Genomic DNA, 24,172 nt, shown 5'->3' with positions numbered 1-24,172 from the left:
GTGGGAGATGTCTGCAGGCAATCGCGCTGCGCCCCGTTGGCTCGACGGATTCGTTAACGCCAAGTCGGATTGGACTACTGAATGCCCACTCCATAGCAAATAAAGTGCTCTCTATTAATGAGCTTTTCGTCAGGAAAAACCTGGATTTTCTTTACCTCACAGAAACGTGGCAGAGGGAAAATGAGTTAATTCATTTAAATGAGCTCTGTCCTGTGGGTTGCTTGGCTGTTGGGAAGCCCCGCCCCTGCCGCCGTGGTGGAGGACTGGCTGCGGTGTACCGGGACAGGTACACATGCAGACTCACGAGCGCAGAACACGCCCCCTCTTTTGAGGCGCTTATGATGGAAGTTGGTTCCTCTAATAAATTTTATTGCATATTGATTTATCGCCCTCCAGGTCATGCTGGGACTTTTCTTAAGGATTTTACTGATTTTTTTAACATCTATAATTTGTCTGGAAAAGGTTTTGATTATTGGTGATTTTAATTTACACATTGATGATGACACTTCCAGCCCAGCTAGGGAACTTATATCAATGGTTGAGGCTTTTAATTTTAAGCAGTACGTGTCAGGCCCCACCCACACTAAAGGTCACACTTTGGATTTAGTTTTTGCATTGGGCTTGCATACTGCCAATGTGTGTGTGGAGGATGTTTTTCTGAGTGACCATTGCTGTGTTTTCTTTGATCTAATGGCCCCACCTGAGCCTAGATCAGTACTTAGTAGGGTGGAGAGGAGGATTATCACAGATGCAGTCGCTACGCAGTTCTGTGATAAATTTGACCCTTTACTTTTTAGTGAATTTACTGAAATTGATGGGTTTATGCACTTTTAACAGCCATTGTGCTATTATTTTGGATCCTAACCTGCAGGTAGTGCAAAATTCTGCTGCACGACTTCTTACCCGCACCCACAGGAGAATGCATATTACTCCTGTCCTCAAGTCTTTACATTGGCTCCCTGTTTTTTACAGGATAAATTACAAAATCCTCGTGCTGACCTTTAGAGCTCTACATGGGCTGGCACCGGAATACATTAAGGACCTGATCCAGCCTTATGTTTCCAGCAGGAGTTTGAGGTCTTCCAATCAGAACCTGCTGATGGTTCCCCGAACTTGTTTTAAAACTCGAGGGGACAGATCTTTTAAAGCTGTGGCACCTCGCCTCTGGAATGAGCTTCCCTGTTCTCTTCGCTCACTAGATTCTGTGGATGTTTTTAGACAGCAACTAAAGACACATTTTTTTAAACTGGCATTTTAGTGTCAATTTATTTTATTGTTCTATATTTATATGTGTTGTTTTTATTGTCTATTTATATCGTGTGAAGCACTTTGTGACCTTGGTCTGTGAAAAGTGCTATATAAATAAAGCTTACTTACTTACTTACTTACTTACTTACTTACTTACATTCCTAGAGCGGTTCCAGATGCCACCACTATTCACAAAACATTAATTCTCAATGACAGTTTTGGACAAGTTAATTTTTCTGGCAAAAAATATGAAGATTGAAAAAAATGGAACAGGGCTTTATGCTGGAACCGTTGTGCTGCTCTTTACTTGTGGAAAGATTTTGTTAAACAATAAGCAAATTTAGGGTTTGCATTTTGATCCCATACTGTGCTGAAAATGAACCGAACTGTGATATTTGTGTATCGTTACACCCCTAATAAATATACATATATCACTATTTATAGCAATAAGATTGTGAAAACACATGCCAGAGGCGGGCCAACAGCATTTGCAGAGACGTGTCCTCTCGCTGGTGATCCATCGGTGAGGAGTTACAGTGGACGTGGACGTGTCCTCTCGCTGGTGATCCATCGGTGAGGAGTTACAGTGGACGTGGACGTGTCCTCTCGCTGGTGATCCATCGGTGAGGAGTTACAGTGGACGTGGACGTGTCCTCTCGCTGGTGATCCATCGGTGAGGAGTTACAGTGGACATGGACGTGTCCTCTCGCTGGTGATCCATCGGTGAGGAGTTACAGTGGACATGGACGTGTCCTCTCGCTGGTGATCCATCGGTGAGGAGTTACAGTGGACATGGACGTGTCCTCTCGCTGGTGATCCATCGGTGAGGAGTTACAGTGGACATGGACGTGTCCTCTCGCTGGTGATCCATCGGTGAGGAGTTACAGTGGACATGGACGTGTCCTCTCGCTGGTGATCCATCGGTGAGGAGTTACAGTGGACATGGACGTGTCCTCTCGCTGGTGATCCATCCGTGAGGAGTTACAGTGGACATGGACGTGTCCTCTCGCTGGTGATCCATCCGTGAGGAGTTACAGTGGACATGGACGTGTCCTCCCGCTGGTGATCCATCGGTGAGGAGTTACAGTGGACATGGACGTGTCCTCCCGCTGGTGATCCATCGGTGAGGAGTTACAGTGGACATGGACGTGTCCTCTCGCTGGTCATCCATCGGTGAGGAGGTTAAAGCTGGCAGATTATTGCATGTGTGCGCAGGAATGATGGTTCACTTCTTCTAATAGTGGACGTGTCCTCTCGCTGGTGATCCATCGGTGAGGAGTTACAGTGGACATGGACGTGTCCTCCCGCTGGTGATCCATCCGTGAGGAGTTACAGTGGACGTGGATGTGTTCTCTCGCTGGTGATCCATCGGTGAGGAGGTTAAAGCTGGCAGATTATTGCATGTGTGCGCAGGAATGATGGTTCACTTCTTCTAATAGTGGACGTGGACGCTTGGCCACCTGCCTCTTCTTCTTTGTGGTTTTGAAGCTTCACTGCCAACAGAGTCCAGCAGGATGAATAAAATGTACCAATGCAGACGTACTGATAAAAACCCTACCAGGATTTTTTGCCGTAGGGTGTACAGTTGCGGAGGCATGGTGTACAGTAGCACAGTGGTGGGCATTGTTCAGCTAATCCGATAACTGATAATTATTGATGCTAATGTTTTTGTTAGCGGATTAGCTTTTCAGATAAGTTTTAAAACCATCATCGGACCAGTTATCTTCTGATAAATTTAGTTCTGATAACTTTTAGACCGCTAACATTTTTCTTCATAGCTAGTAACATTGAAAAACATTTCTAATCCCTTTTGCTCTTGTCTACTATGTATTTTGCAACAGTGAGGTAACTAAGAGGAGCTGAGCTCAACTCTGCCCCCAGCAGAAGGGGCCTGGCTGCCAAACTGCCACAAAAAAAAAGAAACATCATTATTCCTTCACACCATACAGTGGTCCAGCCATGGGGCAGAGGTCTTGAAATGGCTGTGTTTGGGTTTGTGATCGCCTTAGATTCTATTAAAAGCTTTGGGGGTGTTTAAACTCAAAATTGGCTTGTTAGAAGCTGAGATTGTACGGGAGACAAAATTGAAAGTTATCGGTTAGCTGTAGCTTCCGATAAATTTTTAGGCAGTTTATTGGTTTAGCTTTATAAAGGATAACTTTTCCATTAGCTGATTAGCAGTTATCGAAGCTTTTGGTTAGCTGTGCCCACCACTGAGCACAGTGTTGTGTAGACTTGCGTCGAGCACTGCATCTGATGGTCAACGCCAAAAGTCCACAAAAAATTAAACATGTTTAAGTTTTTGCGTCCATTTTGCAGACCCCTTTGCATCCCTCAGCGTATTGTGCGAGGCAGGGTACACCCAGAACAGGATGCCAGTCTGTCGCAGGGCCACAAACAGACAAACAAACACAGATACACCCACACACACACCTAAGGACAATTTTAAAGATTCCAATCCACCTAACCCGCATGTCTTTGGATGTGGGAGGAAACCAGAGCACCCGGAGGAAACCCATACAAACACGGGGAGAACATGCAAACTCCACACAGAAAGGCCACGGGAATTGAACCCACAACCTTCTCGCTGTGAGGCAACAGTGCTAACCACTAAGCCACCGTGCTGCCCTCTTCTCAAGTCTTTTGCAGTTAATTTGCACATTTTCTTCTCCACACGTTTCATGCAACCCTGCTGACTATTTGCAACAAAACTGTTGATTGTTTGGTGATTTAAATACTGCAGCTGATGAATGCTGACAGGTGCTCTCAGTCAGCTCTAATGATGCCGTACCCAGAGAGACAGGAGGGGAGGGGGAGCAGCACACAGCAGAGTAGATCACATGGAGGATCAGGAGTCTCTGATGGAAGCTTCAGCAGGGCCACGAAATGTACTGCCTTGGAGAATCTGTCCATGATGGTGAGGATGGTGGTGTTACTGTTGGATGGAGGCAGTCCAGTCACAAACTCCAGGCAGATGTGCGACCAAGGGCTCCCAGGAGGAGGAAGCGGAAGATGCAGTCCAGATGGAGCCTGATGTGAAGACTTGCTCCTGGCGCAGATGGTGCAGGCGCTGACATATTCTTGCACATCTGCCTGGACAGATGGCATGTGCTGGATTCCTGGTTGACAGGCAAATCTGGAGGCGTGGATGAAGTTCAGTATGGTCGAACGAGGTGAGGAAGGAACAAAAGCTGCCGAGGGGCTCCTCCTCCAAGATTTGGATAGGTCTTGAGGATGAGAATCAGCACCTCTAAATCTGAGGCTATGGTACTCAGCAGGAAACCAATGGATTGCCTACTCCGGGTAGGGAATACGGCCTTGCCCCAAGTGAAGGAGTTCAAGTACCTCGGGATCTTGTTCACGAGTGAGGGGATGATGGAGCGTGAGATTGGCCAGAGAATTGGCACAGCAGGGGCGGTATTGCATTCGCTCTACTGTACTGTTGTGACAAAAAGAGAGCTGACCCAAAAGATGAAGCTCTCAATCTACTGGTGAATCTTCATTCCTGTTCTCACCTATGGTCATGAGTGTTGGGTCATGACCGAAAGAACTAGATCACGGGTACAAGCAGCCGAAATGGGCTTCCTCAGGAGGGTGGCTGGTGTCTCCCTTAGAGATAGGGTGAGAAGTTCGGTCATCCGTGGGGAGCTCGGAGTAGAGTCGCTGCTCCTTCGCGTTGAAAGGAGCCAGCTGAGGTGGTTTGGGCATCTGGTAAGGATGCCTCCTGGGCGCCTCCCTAGGGAGATGTTCCAGGCACGTCCATCTGGGAGGAGACCCCAGGGAAAATCCAGGACTAGGTGGAGAGATTATATCTCCACACTGGCCTGGGAACGCCTCGGAATCCCCCAGTCAGAGGTGGTGAATTTGGCATGGGAAAGGGAAGTCTGGGGTCCCTGCTGGAGCTATTGCCCCTGCGACCCAAACCCGGAAAAGCGGTTGAAGACGAGTGAGCGATGAGTGTAGCTGTGATGTTTGTGCCGTTGCTTACCCACACCACTAGTCAGCACTATGCCATCAATGATGTATTGATGTGTATGTGGCCTACGCATGCGCAGATGATACTTCAGTAACTGTATAGACGTTTCTGCGTATCGGTCATAATAGCATGTTAATCTAAGGTAGTAACCCACAAGAAAATAGCCTTATGACATCACAAAGAAAGATGTGTAATCTCACATGCACTTCTTGATTAGTGTTTGTTTGAGGAGATTTTATAGTCCTCAGTGGAAAACACCACACACAGTCTGAGTCCAGACTGTCCCAACATTTCCACTATGTTGTGATTAGTTGTTTACCGTGAATCCACATTAAGGTGTGTATGTGCCTACATACTGTTTAGATGAGAAAAAAGAATAGCAGTTGCAGATTAGCAGAGATAAAAGTTTTACTGTGGTGGCAGTCCTGCATTTTGAGTTTTCTTCTCGTCTTTTCTGTTTTACAAAAGAAAAACAGTGACATTAGTCATTTTCAGTGCTGATCAGTCTGATCAGCCAGGTGGCTCATCAAACTGACAGATTACATGCATTGTGTTTTTGTAGATACCTGGCCTTGGCCAATATCTGACTTTGTGAGGGAAATTTTAAAAATATCTGCCGTCATGTTTGTCAAGTGGGCTTTTTAGTGTGGCTTCTGTGGAATGTTGTAACTACTCCCCCTTGTGCCAATTAACACAGTGGAAGTGGATGTTTTGGTAACATGGCAAACTGTGGCAGTACCATTACCTGACCCAAAAAGACTTGAAATGAAGAACATACAGAGCATTATCACTTTACCGAGGCGTTTGTAGGCCGGTATCGTAGATTTACGTTGACGCTACCTGGCTATACCCGCCCGCTGTGCGTAAACAAATGACATCATAGCACGCACGCAGCCCAAGAACTGTCCACAGAGGAAAAAAAAAACAAAACTGTCCACAGAGGAGAAGATAAAAAGGCGAGAAGTGTGTGTTGGTCCCAATATGGATATTCCGGATGATTTTCTCATGGATAGTACGACAATGAACAGTAGCCAAAGCAGCCAGCTTGATGAGGACGCACTGCTGAATTTGGAGAACAGCACGCGCCAGCCGACACGACAAAAGCCAACTTTTTATGTATGCGTTATGTGTTGTGTATCTCAGTAAGTGATAATAATGCAAATAACATGCATTTATCGTGCGGTATGCATTTTCTAAGCCGTCCACGCTGTTGCCCAAAATGACAGATATTTGCCCCATCTAACTCGGGCAAATATCTGTCATTTTGGGTGACTGGGCGTGAACGTCGGGCCTCTGAAAATGCATACCACCCTCCAAAAGCATGTTATTGTATTAGTGTTACATAAATGTTCACTTCAGTACAGTATTTTGTGTCTCTCTTGTTATAATTATTAAGCAGTTATGTTCTATCACATAAAGAAGTGGCATAATATGTTGGCCATCAGATGTTTTTTTTTCCATTACAAATCAGCACCAGCATCAGTCACTGCAAAAAAAAAGAGTCAACCACTCATTTAATCAGTCGACTGGATTGTCAAGTACATTTTAATATACTCTCTTGATATTTTTTTTGTTACATAAGCTGCAGTAACAGGTTTTGTTTGGTTCCAGTCTTCATACAGTATATTAACCCATAGATAGACCTTCTAAAAGTATTTTCTTGTCTGGGACACAGTAGTTACTGTGTAGGCTCTCAGTTGTCCAGGTGGTTTCCATAGTAGAGAAGCTTGAATCTTCGACTGGACTGGGTTGCTTGACGCAAGGACGTTTCGCTTCAAATCGCAGAAGCTTCCTCAGCTAAAATTCTTGCAAGAGCAAGAATTTTAGCCTTTTGTAAAACAGAAAAGACGAGAAGAAAACTCAAAATGCAGGACTGCCACCACAGTAAAACTTATATCTCTGCTAATCTGCAACTGCTATTCTTTTTTCTCATCTAAACAGTATGTAGGCACATACACACCTTAATGTGGATTCACGGTAAACAACTAATCACAACATAGTGGAAATGTTGGGACAGTCTGGACTCAGACCGTGTGTGGTGTTTTCCACTGAGGACTATAAAATCTCCTCAAACAAACGACACAGTAGTTAGTTTCAACAAGCGTAACACTGGAGATAAATTTCTATCTGTGTGCTGCTCTTGATGCCCGTCTCTCTCTCACACATTTCACAGTGCAGTGATTTCTGCCCTAAATCCTTTCTTATGTGTGGTTTCTTCTGACAACACAGGATTGTAGATCAAGGGGTTGTTTCAGCCTTAGAGCCATCTCAGAAAAACACTCAGCTCAGAGAATTGTGAGGAACAGGGATAGTGCCAACCTCACCTTCACAGAGCTTTGGCAAAGAGAAAAAGTGATGCAGCGTCTCATTTCTGAAGTGGCAAGTGAAGCCAGTCGTGAAGGAGTGCTGCTTCTAGGATTGGATAAAGCACAGCAGCGGAAAGTGGCCTGTGTCTTTACCTCAGTGCAGGAGGTTACGTTGTTCTCAATTTGTCTGTTTTTCTGGATTTCAATCAATCAATTTTTTTTTTATATAGCGCCAAATCACAACAAACAGTTGCCCCAAGGCTCTTTATATTGTAAGGCAAGGCCATACAATAATTATGTAAAACCCCAACGGTCAAAACGACCCCCTGTGAGCAAGCACTTGGCTACAGTGGGAAGGAAAAACTCCCTTTTAACAGGAAGAAACCTCCAGCAGAACCAGGCTCAGGGAGGGGCAGTCTTCTGCTGGGACTGGTTGGGGCTGAGAGAGAGAACCAGGAAAAAGACATGCTGTGGAGGGGAGCAGAGATCAATCACTAATGATTAAATTTGTTGTATTTTTTCCATGTCAGGCCTCATTAGGTTTCTCGGTGAAAGCTGCGTTGGCATGCTGGATGTTGGTTTGACAGCACAGAACACAGCTAGACATTTAAATGTTCATGAGTGGACAATCAGCTGGTTAAGGAGGAGGTTCTGTGACACGGAGGACGTGCGACAGATCCACACTTACGGGGTATTCTGGATAATCATGTTAACACTTGTATCCTGATACCGAACACTGTTGTTGAACTCCAGAATGCCTTGAGGCAGGGTTGGTGGGTCATTCCTCAACAGGAAACCCCCCATTTAATGGGTTCCATGCACAGAAGATTATCTGCATTAATTGATCCCACGCGCTATTGACTGATCTGATCCAGAACATTACCTTTCTGTTTATCAGCGCAATAAACTCTAACACACCTTTATTTACTAATGTATGTGACAATCCTGTAAAAAAAAAAATTGACAAATGTTGCTCAAAGCAATATTAAAACATACTTGCATTCCTTTTGTTGATCAGTATATATTTAAAAAATAAAAAAATAAATGTGGCTCATACTCTGTGCAACTGATATGTTCTGTTGTCTTAATGTTGCATTTTTGACTGTTTGCTGCTTATATTTTGATGCAACTGAAAAATGCAGTTGTCATTACTTTACCAAGATAAGACACCTTGTAGGTGAAGTCCAGTCATATTACGACTTGACCCACCAGTAATAGCAAAAAAAACAGTCTTATGTGGGATTTTCCTCTGATATAACCCAGGAATAACGTACTAACAATGAGAACAATACAAGGGTGGAAGGGCCCAAAATATGCATTCATTTGGTATAAACATCAAAGGAACCAGTTAAACTGGAAATCTTGTATCTGTCATTAAAAGGACTGAAATGTTAGCCAAATTCTGTAATGTTGTCAGAAATACTAGAAACTGAAATCAGGTGCCCTTTTGGATAACTAGCTAATTATTTAATCATAATTAAGATAATTTAGTTTCACCATTATTGTAAAGAACAACTGTTGTTCCATAACTATCAGGCTTGTTCGTCAACACAGGCTGGACACAATTGCAGGGCACAAAGGACTAAACTTAACTGGTTTAACCCTCTGGGGCCGACGCCGTCGTATACAACGGCTAAGACCAAGCATTACTAAATAACCTTTGAATGATATGATACAAACTTACTTTTTTTTTTTTTTTTTTGCTGAAAATGTAACTCCGCGGACTTTCAAGCCACCGTCCACCATCTTTGTACTCCTCACAGAAGCTGTGTGATGACGTGCGCAATGTGAGTGTCCAATCAGAATTGGTTCACCGTCGCATGGCTTTCCAAAATCCAATCGTAGGGCAGATTTACCTCACGTGAAAAGCCAAAGATCATTTTTAGGAGTGATATGTTACTAGTTGGCCCATTTAAATAGCCCCCTGGGTGCTCCAATGAGGACATACTATTAGTACATATTCAGTGCACCCTGCGCCATTACACACAGCAATCAGTGAAAGCATGAGCAGACAGAGAGCCTCTGATGACAATCTCGTGTGCTCAAACGAAGAGTGTGTAACTATCAGGATTGCTCCACTAGTTTGCATGTGAATGTTACTGGATAACTCTGTTGCTTTCTCTGCATAAATCACTGTTTACCATATCAATGGACAACAAAACACATAGACCATTTTGTATATATTGTTCAAAATGTGCATTTGTGTTTATTGTTTGAACCTTTTTGTTGTACAGTCTTTCACACAAGACCTCAAATTACCTTTATAAAGTGTCAAAACAGTTGTTTGTTATAGTTTGCTGTGTGTTTTGAATGAATGTGTGTGGAAAATTATTTTTCGCTTTATTTTTTTCCTTGCCTATTTTTGATTGTAAACCTGTATTACACTTACAGTGGGGAAAATAAGTATTTGACCCCCTGTCAGTTTTGCAGATTTTCCCACCTACAAAGAATGGAGAGGTCTGTAATTTTAATCGTAGGTACACTTCAACTGTGAGAGACAGAATCTAAAAACAAATCCAGAAAATCACATTGTATGATTTTAAAATAATTAATTTTGCATTTTATTGCATAAAATAAGTATTTGACCCCCTAGAAAAACAGAGCTTAACAATTGGCACAGAAATATTTGTCTGCCATTACAGAGGTCAGACGTTTCCTGTAGTTCTTGACCAAGTTTTCACACAATGCAGCAGGGATTTTGGTCCACTCCTCCATACAGATCTTCTCCAAATCTTTCAGGTTTGGAGTTTCAGCTCCCTCCAAAGATTTTCTATTGAGTTCAGGTCTGGAGACTGGCCAGGCCACTCCAGGACCTTGAAATGCTTCTTACAGAGCCCCTCCTTAGTTGCCCTGGCTGTGTGTTTGGGGTCATTGTCATGCTGAAGACCCAGCCATGACCCATCTTCAATGCTCTTACTGAGGGAAGGAGGTTGTTTGCCAAAATCTCGCAATACATGACCCCATCCATCTTCCCTTCAATACAGTGCAGTCGCCCTGTCCCCTTTGCAGAAGAGCACCCCCACAGTATGATGTTTCCACCCCCATGCTTCATGGTTGGGATGGTTTTCTTGGGGTTGTTCTCATCCTCTAAACATGGTAAGTGGAGTTGATTCCAAAAAGCTCTATTCTGGTCTCATCTGACCACATGACCTTCTCCCATGCCTCCTCTGGATCATCCAGATGGTCACTGGTGAACTTCAAACGGGCCTGGACATGTGCTGGCTTGAGCAGGGGGACCTTGCTGCCCTGCAGGATTTTAAACCATGACAGCATCATGTGTTACTAATGTAATCTTTGACTGTGGTCCCAGCTCTCTTCAGGTCATTGACCAGGTCCTCCTGTGTAGTTCTGAGCTTTCTCAGAATCATCCTTACCCCACAAAGTGAGATCTTGCATGGAATCCCAGACCGAGGGAGATTGACAGTCATCTTGTGTTTCTTCCACTTTCTAATAAATAATCATTACAGTTGTTGTCTTCTACCAAGCTGCTTGCCTGTTGTCCTGTAGTCCATCCCAGCCTTGTGCAGGTCTACAGTTTTGTCCCTGGTGTCCTTAGACAGCTCTTTGGTCTTGGCTATGGTGGACAGGTTGGAGTGTGATTGATTGAGTGAACAGGTGTCTTTTATACAGGTAACAAGTTCAAACAGGTGCAATTAATACAGGTAAAGAGTGCAGAATAAGAGGGCTTCTTAAAAAAAATTAACAGGTCTGTGTGAGCCAGAATTCTTGCTGGTTGGTAGGTGGTCAAATATTTATTTGCAGCAGTAACATAAAAATAAATTATTTAAAAAAAAATCATACATTGTGATTTCCAGATTTTTTTTTTTTTTTTTTTTAGATTATGTCTCTCACAGTGGACATGCACCTAAGATGAAAATTTCAGACCCCTCCATGATTTCTATGTGGGAGAACTTGCAAAACCACAGTTTGTCCTGAAAAAAAGAGACATAAAACTTGGGATGCAGGGAGAGCTGTTAACAGCAATAATAAAATATTTATGCCAGGCTAATGAACTGTCCAAAAAATGCCCTCGGACCCCAGAGGGTTAATAACATAGAACGTAGGATGCACGCTCATGGACCTTGGGAGATGAAGGCGAATAGACACAGGATTAATCATTTTGGACACGGAGAATGGGCCAACGAACCTGGGAGCCAATTTGCGAGATACTCCTCATAGTGGCAGGTGACGTGTAGAGAGTCACACCCACTGGCTGGGGAAGTAGGTGGGCGCTGTGGATCTCCTCCGATCAGTAGCAGTCTTATACTCCACAGATGAACACAGTAAGGCCTTCCTGGCCCGCTCCCAGGTTCATCAGTACCACAAGATGAGTCCTAGAGCAGACGGTACTGGAGAGTGTAAGTCTGTGGATGAAAATAGAGAGGGTTGATCACCATATACTACATGAAACAGAGAAAAACCAGAATAGGATGTGGGCAGACTGTTGTTAGCCAGTTCAATCCATGCCATCTGAGAAGACCAGGTAGACTGATGCTGTGAGGCGAGGATCCGCAGTCCCCTTTCCAACTCCTGATTAAGGCATTCTGTATGTCCATTGGCTTGGGGATGACATCCAGAAGTTAGCCTGGCAGTGACCCCGAGTAAGCGACAGAACTCCCTCCAAAACTGCAAGACAAATTGGGGACTTCGATCAGAGACAATGTCCTGGGGAAAACTCTGTAATTTAAATATATGTGTTAACAAAGCTTCAGCTGTTTCCTTAGCAGGAAATTTGGGCAGAGGCACAAAGTGGACCATCTTAGAAAGCCTTTCAACCACAGTCATAATAGCAGAATAACCCTTAGAGGGTGGCAGACCTGCCACAAAACCAACAGAAATGTGAGACCACGGCCAAACAGGCATGGGTAAAGGTTGCAGAGTGCCCGCAGGGGGGCGTGTGGATGACTTGTGCATGGCACATACTTGACAAGCATTAACATAATTTGTGATATTGGATAACATACAGGGCAACCAAAAACTTTGTTTTATCACATACGCAGATCTCTTGATACCTGGGTGACATGAAAAACGGCTGTCATGCCCCCATTTAGTAACCTCCCCCCTGAAGGAGGGTAGAATGAACAATTTGCCCCATGGACACCCAGGAGGGTTCGACACGTTGCCCACTATGGGCTTAATTTTGGATTCAATATTCCATGTAATAGCAGACACAAAACAGGTTTCGGGAAGAATGGTACCAAGACCAGTGGGCATGTCTGAAGTGTTACCTTGTCCGGATAGCGCGTCTGGGTTGCTGTTTTTTGATCCCGGGAGTTAAGACAATACAAAGTTGAATCTGTTGAAAAAGATGGCCCATCAGGATTGCCAGGCATTGAGTTGTTTAGCCGTGCAGAGATACCCTAGATTTTTATGGTCCGTGCAAACAAGAAATGGCACCTGTGCCCCATCCAACCAGTGGCACCACTCCTCCAGGGTCACTTTAACTGCCAGCAATTCAAGATCTCTGATGCTGTAATGTCGTTTGGCCGCCGTGAGTTTCTTGGACAAATAGTCACAGTGATGTAATCTATTGTCAGTAGGCTTCATTTGGGAAAGGACCGCCCCGACACCTACGTCCGAAGCATCGACCATGAATTGCCGAGCAGGTCAGGGAGGAGCAGCACGGGGACCATTGTGAAACGTTGCTTTAGGTTCCAGAACGCCTCATCACACTCTGGTGTCCAAACGAACGACTGCAGTGAATCGCGCTGAAATTTCAGATAAATTTTCAATAAAATTTTGCAAAGGCCAGGAACCTGTGTACATCTTTGGAATTGCTAGGGATCGCCCAATCCCATACCGCGGTGACCTTCTCTGGGTCCATCTGAATCCCCTCTTTGAAATTACGAACCCCAGGAATGACACCGTGGACCTATGAAATTTGCGCTTCTTGGCTTTTACATGCAAATCATTCTGCAGCAAATTTGAAGAATGGTGCATACACGTCAGGTGTGGGATTCTGTGTCAAGAGAGAAAATTACAATGTCGTCAAGATAAACAAAAAAGCACTTGTTCAGGTATTTGCGAAGGATATCATTAACTAAGTTCTGGAACACCGCAGGGGCGTTGTAAGACCAATAGGCATCACCAGGTACTTGTAATAGCCGGTGGGCGTGTTAAAGGCAGTCTTTCATTCGTCTCCCGGGCAAATGCTAACCAGGTGGCATTTGTTGCATAAGTCAAGTTTAGTGAAAATTTTGAGCCCTTCTAGCAGCTCAAAAGCCAAGGAAATGAGTGACAGAAGATACCAGTTTTTAACGGTGGCGTCATTAAGTCCACGATAGTCAATACAAGGGTGGGGAGACTTATCCTTCTTTTCCACAAAGAAAAACCCCATCCCTGCAGGTGAGGATGAGGGCCGAATCAAACCCGCCGTGAGTGATTCCTGTATATAGTTATTCATAGCAACACGCTCTGGTGCGGAGAGGAAAAAATAACTTTGCTCAATAGTACCACAAGTACTATTGTGCTCAATGGCACAGTAGTACTTGTAGTGCGGAGGCAGTGACTTAGCTTTTGTTTTGCTAAAGACAGAAGCGAGATCGTGATAGCAGGGTGGAACACCAGCGAGATCAGGATTAGTTATAGATGACGATTGTACAGGTTTTAACAAACAAATATTACTGCAGGCCGGACCACAAGCGTCAATTTTGCCCTGGGTCCAATCTAGACTCGCATATGGCGTTGTAACCAGGGATGCCCCAATATTACCAGCTGAGTCATGTTGTCAAAGATATGAAAACTAATTAATTCCGAATGATTTTCCAAGATTATCATACCAACAGACTGAGTACGATGAGTAATAAGACCCAATTTGTGGCTGTCCACTGCGTGCACCACCAGGGGGCGAGAGAGTTGATACAATTTAAAGCGAAAGGACCTGGCAAGAGAGGACAATATTAGGTTAGCGTCAGAGCCGGAATCAGTGAATACAGGAATAGACACTGACGCATGGTTAGAATTCAATTTAGCTGGTACAATATTCTGAGTTGAGGAGGAAGAAATAGGACTTTGACTCACCCACAGTACCGATCTTGGCAACACAGGAGCACCCCTAACCTGACAATTGGCGAGCAAATGACCTGACTGTCCACAGTAGTAACACAGTCCCTCCACTTGGCATCGCTCCCGTTCTTCCACTGAAAGATGTTTGTTCCAGCTGCACGGGCTCCTCCGGACTGCTGTGAGGCTGATTAGGATTGGAAGCTGTGGGTCGAACTGGTGGCGTGATCGAACGCTGAAAGGAATGGCCAGCTTCCTGTCGTGGTCGGTCGGACAGCCGTCGGTCGGTCTGGATAGCCAGCGCGATGAGCTCATCAAGGTCATCCGGCATGTTGCTGAATGTTTTGAAATATTCCAGTTCATTTGCACTCCGAGCTACTGAAATACAGTAAAACGAGTGAAAGGACGTGGACTGAAGTTCATATTTAACGGTGACAGTCCGTGCAGGTTCTGTATGTGTACTACCGCGTACACTTTTTTTTAAACCCATGGACAAAGTTCATCTTAATCACAAAGTTTAATGTTTATTTTGTCATCCTTAATTAAAACAGATTAAAAACATTAGAAGTTAAACTGAGGCTTGTCTCTTCTGCCTACAGGAGTACACGATAGATGTTTTCTTTCGGCAAAGTTGGAAGGACGAGAGGTTGAAATTTCATGGACCAATGAACATTTTACGCCTGAACAACCTGATGGCCAGTAAAATCTGGACTCCTGACACGTTTTTCCACAACGGAAAAAAGTCCGTGGCTCACAACATGACGATGCCAAACAAACTGCTGAGGATCCAAGATGACGGGACGCTGCTGTACACAATGAGGTAACTGAAATCGAAGATGAAAATCCACTCAGTAGGTCATCTTTATGTTGTTTGAGCAGCTCAAGATGGAATTATTTCCTTTATTTTTGTTAAACCTAATTTTTTAATAAACTTTGCATCGTCTGACAGGAGAAATCAGCTTCAGAAATAAAATACTGCAAAGTATTTTTCACCTGGATTGAATAATGTGACCTGACCGTAGATAGTTGAGCTGTGCTGCTCTTACAGCAAAGATGATTGTTTTTTTCCTTCCATGCCATTGCAGATGGGAAGCTTGAATAGTGCATGAGGCTTGTCAGTTATTTTGAGGCTGTGCCTAATTTGTGCTCTTTACTTTTCATGCATTTGCAAAGTCTTTTTAATTTTCTGTGAATTGGATGCAGGTTAACTGTGCATGCAGAGTGCCCAATGCATCTGGAGGATTTCCCCATGGACTTTCATTCCTGTCCACTAAAATTTGGCAGCTGTGAGTAATTTTGATGATGAAAGTGCCTGTGGGAACTTTAAGCAAAGCACTACATATATATTATTCATTTTTTTCTCATTGGTTCTTTGGCAACAAAGTAATGTGAGAAGCAAGTGATGCTGGGATACATGTCTCATTTATTTTCTTGTTCTGCTTTTCTGGCAGTAGCCCTGCAAATTTTAACAAAACACACATTATCAATTGAACAGATGGAGAAAAGCTGACTGTTAAATAAATAATTATGTATGTCGCTGGGAAATATGTGGAAAGTGACTCATCCAAATATTTTTTTTTTTAATTTTTTAATCTCTGCATTTAATTATAATTACAATGCTGTGGCTTCTTATATTTGGATGAATGCTTTCATGTTTTATGTTGCTTTTTAATATTTTGATTTAAAAAATATTTGGCTGGTATCAATGCATCAGAACCTGCTCATTATCAGTAATGTCTTGACTTCTCATTAGTTTTTTTGTTCAATTGCAAACAGGCAGAGGTGTAATGATGCATCATGAATTGTGATAACTGAATTGTAAGGCCTATGTCAAATCATTTTAGTTTTTTGTATTTTTTTTTTTTTACAAGCATTGTGATGTGGCACGGTGGAGTAGGGGTTAGCACTGTTGTCTTGCAGCAACAAGGTCTTGGGATCACGTCCTACCTGGTCCTTTCTGTGTAAAATTCATGCAGGTTCTCTCCAGGTGCTCCGGTTTCCTCCCACTTCCAAAGATTCTTTTTTTAAAGTGCATATTTCTGGTTAAGGAAATGTCAAACAAGTAACCTGACATTGCTGACATCCGTCAAGCCGGATCCGTATCACTTTCAAAATTCAGTGGAGTCCTCCATTCCCTAATAACTGTCTGTGGTGCAAATTTGGCAGTTTTGACGTAATCCTTCAAAGTGTATATGAAGTGAAATCTTGATCCATAATCTGGATCTGGATCCAGATCACCTCCAAAATTTAATGTGTTCCATGTCCTAATATGTATCTGTGGTGCCAATTTGGTGAGAATCCGTGAAGTAGTTTTGACGTAATCAGTTTCAGTTCATTTTCATTTATATAGCGCCAAATCACAACAGAGTTGCCTCAAAGCGCTTCACACAGGTAAGGTCTAACCTTACCAACCCCCAGAGCAACAGTGGTAAGGAAAAACTCCCTCTGAGGAAGAAACCTCAAGCAGACCAGACTCAAAGGGGTGACCCTCTGCTACAAATATAATTTACAGAACAATTTTTGGACAAATATACAAGAAATGCTATTGGTGCACAGGACAGGAGGATCGCCAACACAGTTACAACTCCCATCTCTGGATGGAGCTGCACCTTAAACAGAGAGAAAAAAACAGAATCAGGCACCAGAAAGACAAGAAATACTGTATAATTTGTCAGCATTAAACAACAAGAAAAACAGAGAAATACTAAGGTGATCGCCGGCCACTAGCCCTAAACTTCACTAGAAGACCCAGAATTTAGGTAAAGTTGAGGCTGCAGCCCGCTCCAATTACTAATAAATGAATTAAAAGAGTAAAAAGCATAAAATTCCCAATCCCCACGTAGGCCTGTTTAAAGTAATCCTTCAAAGTCTATGTAGAGTGAAACGTGATCCAGAACCGGATAACCTCCAAAATTTAATGGGATCTTCCATGTTCTAATATCGATCTGTGGTGAAAATTTCATCAAAGTCTGTGCAGTAGTTTTGACGTAATCTTGCTTAAGGACAGACAGACAGACAACTACAACCCCAATTCCAATGAAGTTGGGACATTGTGTAAAATGTAAATAAAAACAGAATACAATGATTTTCAAATCCTCTTCAACCTATATTCAGTTGAATACACCACAAAGACAAGATATTTAATGTTCAAACTGATAAACTTTATTGTTTTTGTGCAAATATTTGCTCATTTTGAAATGGATGCCTGCAACAGGTTTCAAAAAAGTTGGGACAGTGGTATGTTTCCCACTGTGTTACATCACCTTTCCTTCTAACAACACTCAATAAGCGTTTGGGAACTGAGGACACTAATTGTTGAAGCTTTGTAGGTGGAATTCTTTCCCATTCTTGCTTGATGTACGACTTCAGTTGTTCAACAGTCCGGGGTCTCCGTTGTCGTATTTTGCGCTTCATAATGCGCCACACATTTTCAATGGGTGACAGGTCTGGACTGCAGGCAGGCCAGTCTAGTACCCACACTCTTTTTGTTGTGAAAGTGTAGTAACACGAACCCACAACAGGGGGCGTAAATGAACGGACAATAGATGAGGCAAAAATAACAATTTAATGTTGTGAATGTGCACAACGGAATATAGACAATTGCAAATTTAGAATCAAGTCAAATATACAAAGGTGACGTGTGGGCAGGCTCGAGGATAGAAGATGTCTGTCCAGAGAAGAGCCGGGCCCCAAACGATTTCCACTGCCCATGGATCTGGAACACACCGGAGCCGCCAAGTCCCGAGCCCCAGGTGGCCACCGTCTCCAGCTGTCAGATCTGGTACTGCTGGCAGGAAGCAGAAACAGTTTAATGGTGGGTGTGTGCACACCCAGCAAACAGTCAGCAAACACAGTCCCTCTTCTGGTGGGAAAAACACCTCCACCTCAAACACAGGAACACAGTTCGTGCAGTCCTTATGGAAATACTTAGCAAGTTTGGAGTGAGGAACGAAATGCGTCAACTCCTCCCAAAATCCACAAACTCGGCTATCATCCACAACTTGGCTTGTAGCTGTAAGTATATCACAAGCAACAACTGCAAAGGTTCAGACATAAGCAATGTGCATTCGGCACAAAACGGTTGAGAGTTTACCTAAGAGGTAGAACGATATCTTGGCAGCGAGGTGGAGTTGCTGCCCGGCTTTTGTGGAGATGGTGGTAATGAGTGACAGCTGGTGATGATGATGAGTGACAGCTGTCACTCTCGGTTGCTCCTGTGATGCGGTTGCGCCCCCTCGTCCCTGAAGCCCGCACTTAAGGCAGGGCGCCCTCTGGTGGTGGGCCAGCAGTACCTCCTCTTCAGCGGCCCACACAACACTTTTACTACGAAGCCACGCTGTTGTAACACGTGCAGAATGTCGCTTGGCATTGTCTTGATGAAATAAGCAGGGACGTCCCTGAAAAAGACGTTGCTTGGATGGCAGCATGTGTTGCACCAAAACCTGGATGTACCTTTCAGCATTGATGGTGCCATCACAAATGTGTAAGTTGTCCATGCCATGGGCACTAACACACCCCCATACCATCACAGATGCTGGCTTTTGAACTTTGCACTGGTAACAATGTGGATGGTCTTTTTCCTCTTTTGTCCAGAGGACACGACGTCCATGATTTCCAAGAACAATTTGAAACATGGACTCATCAGACCACAGCACACTTTTCCACTTTGCGTCCGTCCATTTCAAATGAGCTCGGGCCCAGAGAAGGCGGCAGCGTTTCTGGATGTTGTTGATGTTTGGCTTTCACTTTGCATGGTAGAGTTTTAACTTGCACTTGTAGATGTAGTGACGAACTGTGTTAACTGACAATGGTTTTCTGAGGTGTTTCTGAGCCCACGCGGTAAGATCCTTTACACAATGATGTTTGCTTTTAATGCAGTGCCGCCTGAGGGATCGAAGGTCACGGGCATTCAATGTTGGTTTTTGGCCTTGCCGCTTACGTGTAGAAAGTTCTCCAAATTCTCTGAATCTTCTGATTATATTATGAACTGTAGATGATGGAATCCCTAAATTCCTTGCAATTGAACGTTGAGAAACATTGTTCTTAAACTGTTGGACTATTTTTTCATGCAGTTGTTCACAAAGTGGTGATCCTCGCCCCATCTTTGCTTGTGAGCGGCTGAGACTTTTGGGGATGCTCCTTTTATACCCAATCATGACACTCACAATTAGTGTCCTCGGTTCCCAAACTCTTATTGAGTGTTGTTAGAAGGAAAAGTGATGTAACACAGTGGTAAACATACTGTGCAAACCTGCCCATCAGCTCAATGTTTTCGTGATTTGCTCATATGAGCTGTTCTTCCGTGAGTCGCCCTGATTTGTACTTATTCGTACTATGTGTGAAGGGGCCCTTAAGGATCTTTCAGCTGCAATCGGTTGTGTTTGGAATGCTTATTTAATTTTACCATCAGTATTCTGCTCAGATTTTCTATATATTTCAATTTGTTATTGCCGAAATACACAAAATGTTCCAAGTGTTGGATTATGAATGAGAAAGAGTCCATGTATTTTGAGAAATGTGGTCATTCAATGTATTTTGTGTTGAACGTGAGTAGTAATTTGGTCCACAGACTTCTGTTCATTGACTGTGTGAGATGTTTGAACAGTGCAATTTCAAATTTGACCAATGTATATCAGCAACCCCCCAAAAATTAATTTAGCCTTAAATTTACTTTTATGTACAGTTTGAAAACATCTCATTCATGATTTTCTGCACATTAGCTGCAGTAATGCAGCAATGTGGTTGTAGCATAAGTACTGACAGGAAACACAATGGTGTATAACCTACTGTGTCACAAACAACCCCAGACTTTTTTGACTGGTTGCACAGTCTTTATTCTGGTAAGCAATCATTACCAACATACAAAACCAAATCCTTTCTGCATTTTATTTCCATAAGGTCAGGTCTGGGAGTGTGCACAGTACAACAACTGACTGGTTCAAGCAAACCTTCGACTCTGTGTTACTTGTTTTTTTAAAAGGTGACCAGTACTTTGTTCCATAGAGTATAAACTTCCCGGCACAAAGACCATGCCGCCTCCTGCTCACCTCTTGAAAACATTAAAAATTAAAAAATACATAATGCAGAGTCAAAGGGTTGCTTGGACCAGCGGTGCAACTGAGCCCTGGTTACACGAGTAAAGAGCAGAGTTTTACAAACATATACTCAACAAAAATATAAACGCAACACTTTTGGTTTTGCTCCCATTTTGTATGAGATGAACTCAAAGATCTAAAACTTTTTCCACATACACAATATCACCATTTCCCTCAAATATTGTTCACAAACCAGTCGAAATCTGTGATAGTGAGCACTTCTCCTTTGCTGAGATAATCCATCCCACCTCACAGGTGTGCCATATCAAGATGCTGATTAGACACCATGATTAGTGCACAGGTGTGCCTTAGACTGCCCACAATAAAAGGCCACTCTGAAAGGTGCAGTTTTGTTTTATTGGGGGGGATACCAGTCAGTAACTGGTGTGACCACCATTTGCCTCATGCAGTGCAACACATCTCCTTTGCATCATCCGTGAAGAGAACACCTCTCCAACGTGCCAAACGCCAGCGAATGTGAGCATTTGCCCACTCAAGTTGGTTACGACGACGAACTGGAGTCAGGTCGAGACCCCGATGAGGATGACGAGCATGCAGATGAGCTTCCCTGAGACGGTTTCTGACAGTTTGTGCAGAAATTCTTTGGTTATGCAAACCGATTGTTTCAGCAGCTGTCCGAGTGGCTGGTCTCAGACGATCTTGGAGGTGAACATGCTGGATGTGGAGGTCCTGGGCTGGTGTGGTTACACGTGGTCTGCGGTTGTGAGGCTGGTTGGATGTACTGCCAGATTCTCTGAAACGCCTTTGGAGACGGCTTATGGTAGAGAAATGAACATTCAATACACGAGCAACAGCTCTGGTTGACATTCCTGCTGTCAGCATGCCAATTGCACGCTCCCTCAAATCTTGTGACATCTGTGGCATTGTGCTGTGTGATAAAACTGCACCTTCAGAGTGGCCTTTTATTGTGGGCAGTCTAAGGCACACCTGTGCACTAATCATGGTGTCTAATCAGCATCTTGATATGGCACACCTGTGAGGTGGGATGGATTATCTCAACAAAGGAGAAGTGCTCACTATCACAGATTTAGACTGGTTTGTGAACAATATTTGAGGGAAATGGTGATATTGTGTATGTGGAAAAAGTTTTAGATCTTTGAGTTCATCTCATACAAAATGGGAGCAAAACCAAAAGTGTTGTGTTTATATTTTTATTGAGTGTATTTTTAACTTTTCTTTTCTTTCAAAGTATGCTTTGAGTATTTCTGTGAGCATCCTCACTGTGGTTAAACTAAACACAATGTGTGGAGAACGTGCCCTCCATAACACCCCACAACACCTCCACCAGGTATTATTCATACTATCCGCCCATCTTCTGTACCTGCTTACTCCAGTTAAGGGTGATGGTTGAGTTGGAGCCTATCCCAGCAGTCACAGAGCATGAACAGGACGGCAGTCTGTCATCTGTGCACACACACACACACACACACACACGCCTGCTGACAATTTAAAGTTTCAAATTCACCTAACCCGGATGTCTTTGGATGTGGGAGGAAACCACGGCACCCGGAGGGAACACAAACACGGGGAGAACACGCAAACTCCACACAGAAAGCCCACAGGTGAGAATCGATCCCATGACCTTCTTGCTGTGAAACAGTGCTAACCTTTTCATACTACCACTGCTTATAATAATAATAATAATAATTTTAACAACTAAAATGTTTAAATTAGTATTACTCTGGGATTACGTTTTACTATAATTATGGACTAAGTTTAATTTATGAGCCATATAAAAAAAGTTTAGTTAATTTAACTTTTCTGCATAACTAAAGTGGGATGTGAAGCAATATATTTTATTTAATGTAATGTCAAAGCTCAGCATTACAGAGCCTGTCTGGGGTTTTAGCTTTAACATTAGGTCAGTTTGGATGAGGGAAGCCAAAAAATATGAAAATGATTGCAGCTCTTGTGATTAGTAATCTGATCAAACAAACATGTCGGTTGTGATGTCAGTTTTGTTTACAGGCAAAGAAAAGATGAAAATGTGAAAAAGAAAATCTAAATACAGCACATATACAACCTGGATGGCGGTCGAGGGCGGGAGGGCGGGTGGCCCGGTGGCCCGGTCTGCACTCACAGCCCCTGGCTGTTGTGATGTGGAATGTCACCTCGCTGGGGGGGAAGGAGCCTGAGCTTGTGTGGGAGGTTGAGAGATATCGATTAGAGATAGTCGGACTCACCTCCACGCACAGCTTGGGCTCTGGTACCCAACTCCTGGAGAGGAGCTGGACACTTTTCTGGCACTGCCCACGGGGAGAGGCAGAGAGCTGGGTCGCATTGCTTATTGCTCCCCAGCTCAGTTGCCATGTGTTGGAGTTCACTCCGGTGAACGAGAGGGTCGCGTCCCTACGCCTTCGGATCGGGGACAGGTCTCTCACTGTTGTCTTGGTCTACGGGCCGAGCAGCAGTGCAGAGTACCTGACCTTCTTGGAGTCCCTGGGAGGGGTACTAGATAGCGCTCCGACTGGGGACTCCATTGTTCTCCTGGGGGATTTCAACGCCCACGTTGGCGGCGACAGTGAGACCTGGAGGGGGGTGATCGGGAAGCACGGCCTCCCCGATCTGAACCCGAGTGGTGTTAAGTTGTTGGACTTCTGTGCTAGTCACAGTTTGTCCATCATGAACACCATGTTCGAGCACAAGGGTGTCCATAAGTGCACGTGGCACCAGGACACCCTGAGCCGGAGGTCAATGATCGACTTTGTAGTCATATCATCTGACCTTTGGCCACGTGTCTCGGACACTCGATTGAAGGGAGGGGCTGAGCTGTTGACCGATCACCACCTGGTGGTGAGTTGGATCCGCTGGGAGGGGAGGAAGCCGGTCAGACCTGGCAGGCCCAAACGTATCGTGAGGGTCTGCTGGGAACGACTGGCGGAACCCTCTGTCAGTGAGGTCTTCAACTCCCACCTCCAGGAGAGCTTCTCCCAGATCCCGGGGGAGGTTGGTGACATGGAGTCCGACTGGACCATGTTCTCCACCTCCATTGTCGATGCGGCCGCTCGTAACTGTGGTCACAGGGTCTCTGGTGCCTGTCTCAGCGGCAATCCCCGAACCCGGTGGTGGACACCGGAAGTAAGGGAAGCCATCAAGCTGAAGGAGGAGTCCTACTTGTCTTTGTTGGCAGGTGGGACTCCGGAGGCAGCTGACAGGTACCGGCAGGCCAAGCGTGCCGCAGCCCGTGTCGTCGCAGAGGCAAAAACTCGGGTCTGGGACGAGTTCAGGAGGCCATGGAGGAGGACTATCGGTCAGTCTCGAAGAAATTCTGGCAAACCGTCCGACGCCTCAGGAGGCGGAAATAGCTCTCCACCAGCACTGTCTACAGTGCGGGTGGGAAGCTGTTGACCCTGACTGGGGATGTTATCGGGCAGTGGAAGGAATACTCCTCAATCCCATCGTCATGTCTTCCGAAGAGGAAGCAGAGACTGGGGACTTAGAGGCGGACTCATCCATTACCCAGGCCGAAGTCACTGAGGTGGATAGAAAGCTCCTCAGTGGCAAGGTTCCTGGGGTGGATGAAA

At 44.3% G+C, this 24,172-nt stretch overlaps 1 protein-coding gene across 1 annotated transcript in view; it reads left to right on the top strand.

Annotated features, from left to right (window-relative positions):
- Positions 1-24,172, top strand: part of LOC117520653 (gamma-aminobutyric acid receptor subunit alpha-2) — a 159,850-nt gene that overhangs the window by 67,552 nt on the left and 68,126 nt on the right. Inside the window, exons 5-6 of the mRNA XM_034181961.1 lie at positions 15,132-15,352; positions 15,736-15,818. Of these exons, the coding sequence (XP_034037852.1) occupies positions 15,132-15,352; positions 15,736-15,818 (304 nt within the window). The remainder of the gene's footprint in view (positions 1-15,131; positions 15,353-15,735; positions 15,819-24,172) is intronic.

Source organism: Thalassophryne amazonica, chromosome 11 (assembly GCF_902500255.1).
Source record: "Thalassophryne amazonica chromosome 11, fThaAma1.1, whole genome shotgun sequence".
In the NCBI taxonomy this organism is placed as follows: Eukaryota; Metazoa; Chordata; class Actinopteri; order Batrachoidiformes; family Batrachoididae; genus Thalassophryne; species Thalassophryne amazonica.
This window is presented reverse-complemented; position numbering and strand designations above follow the sequence as displayed.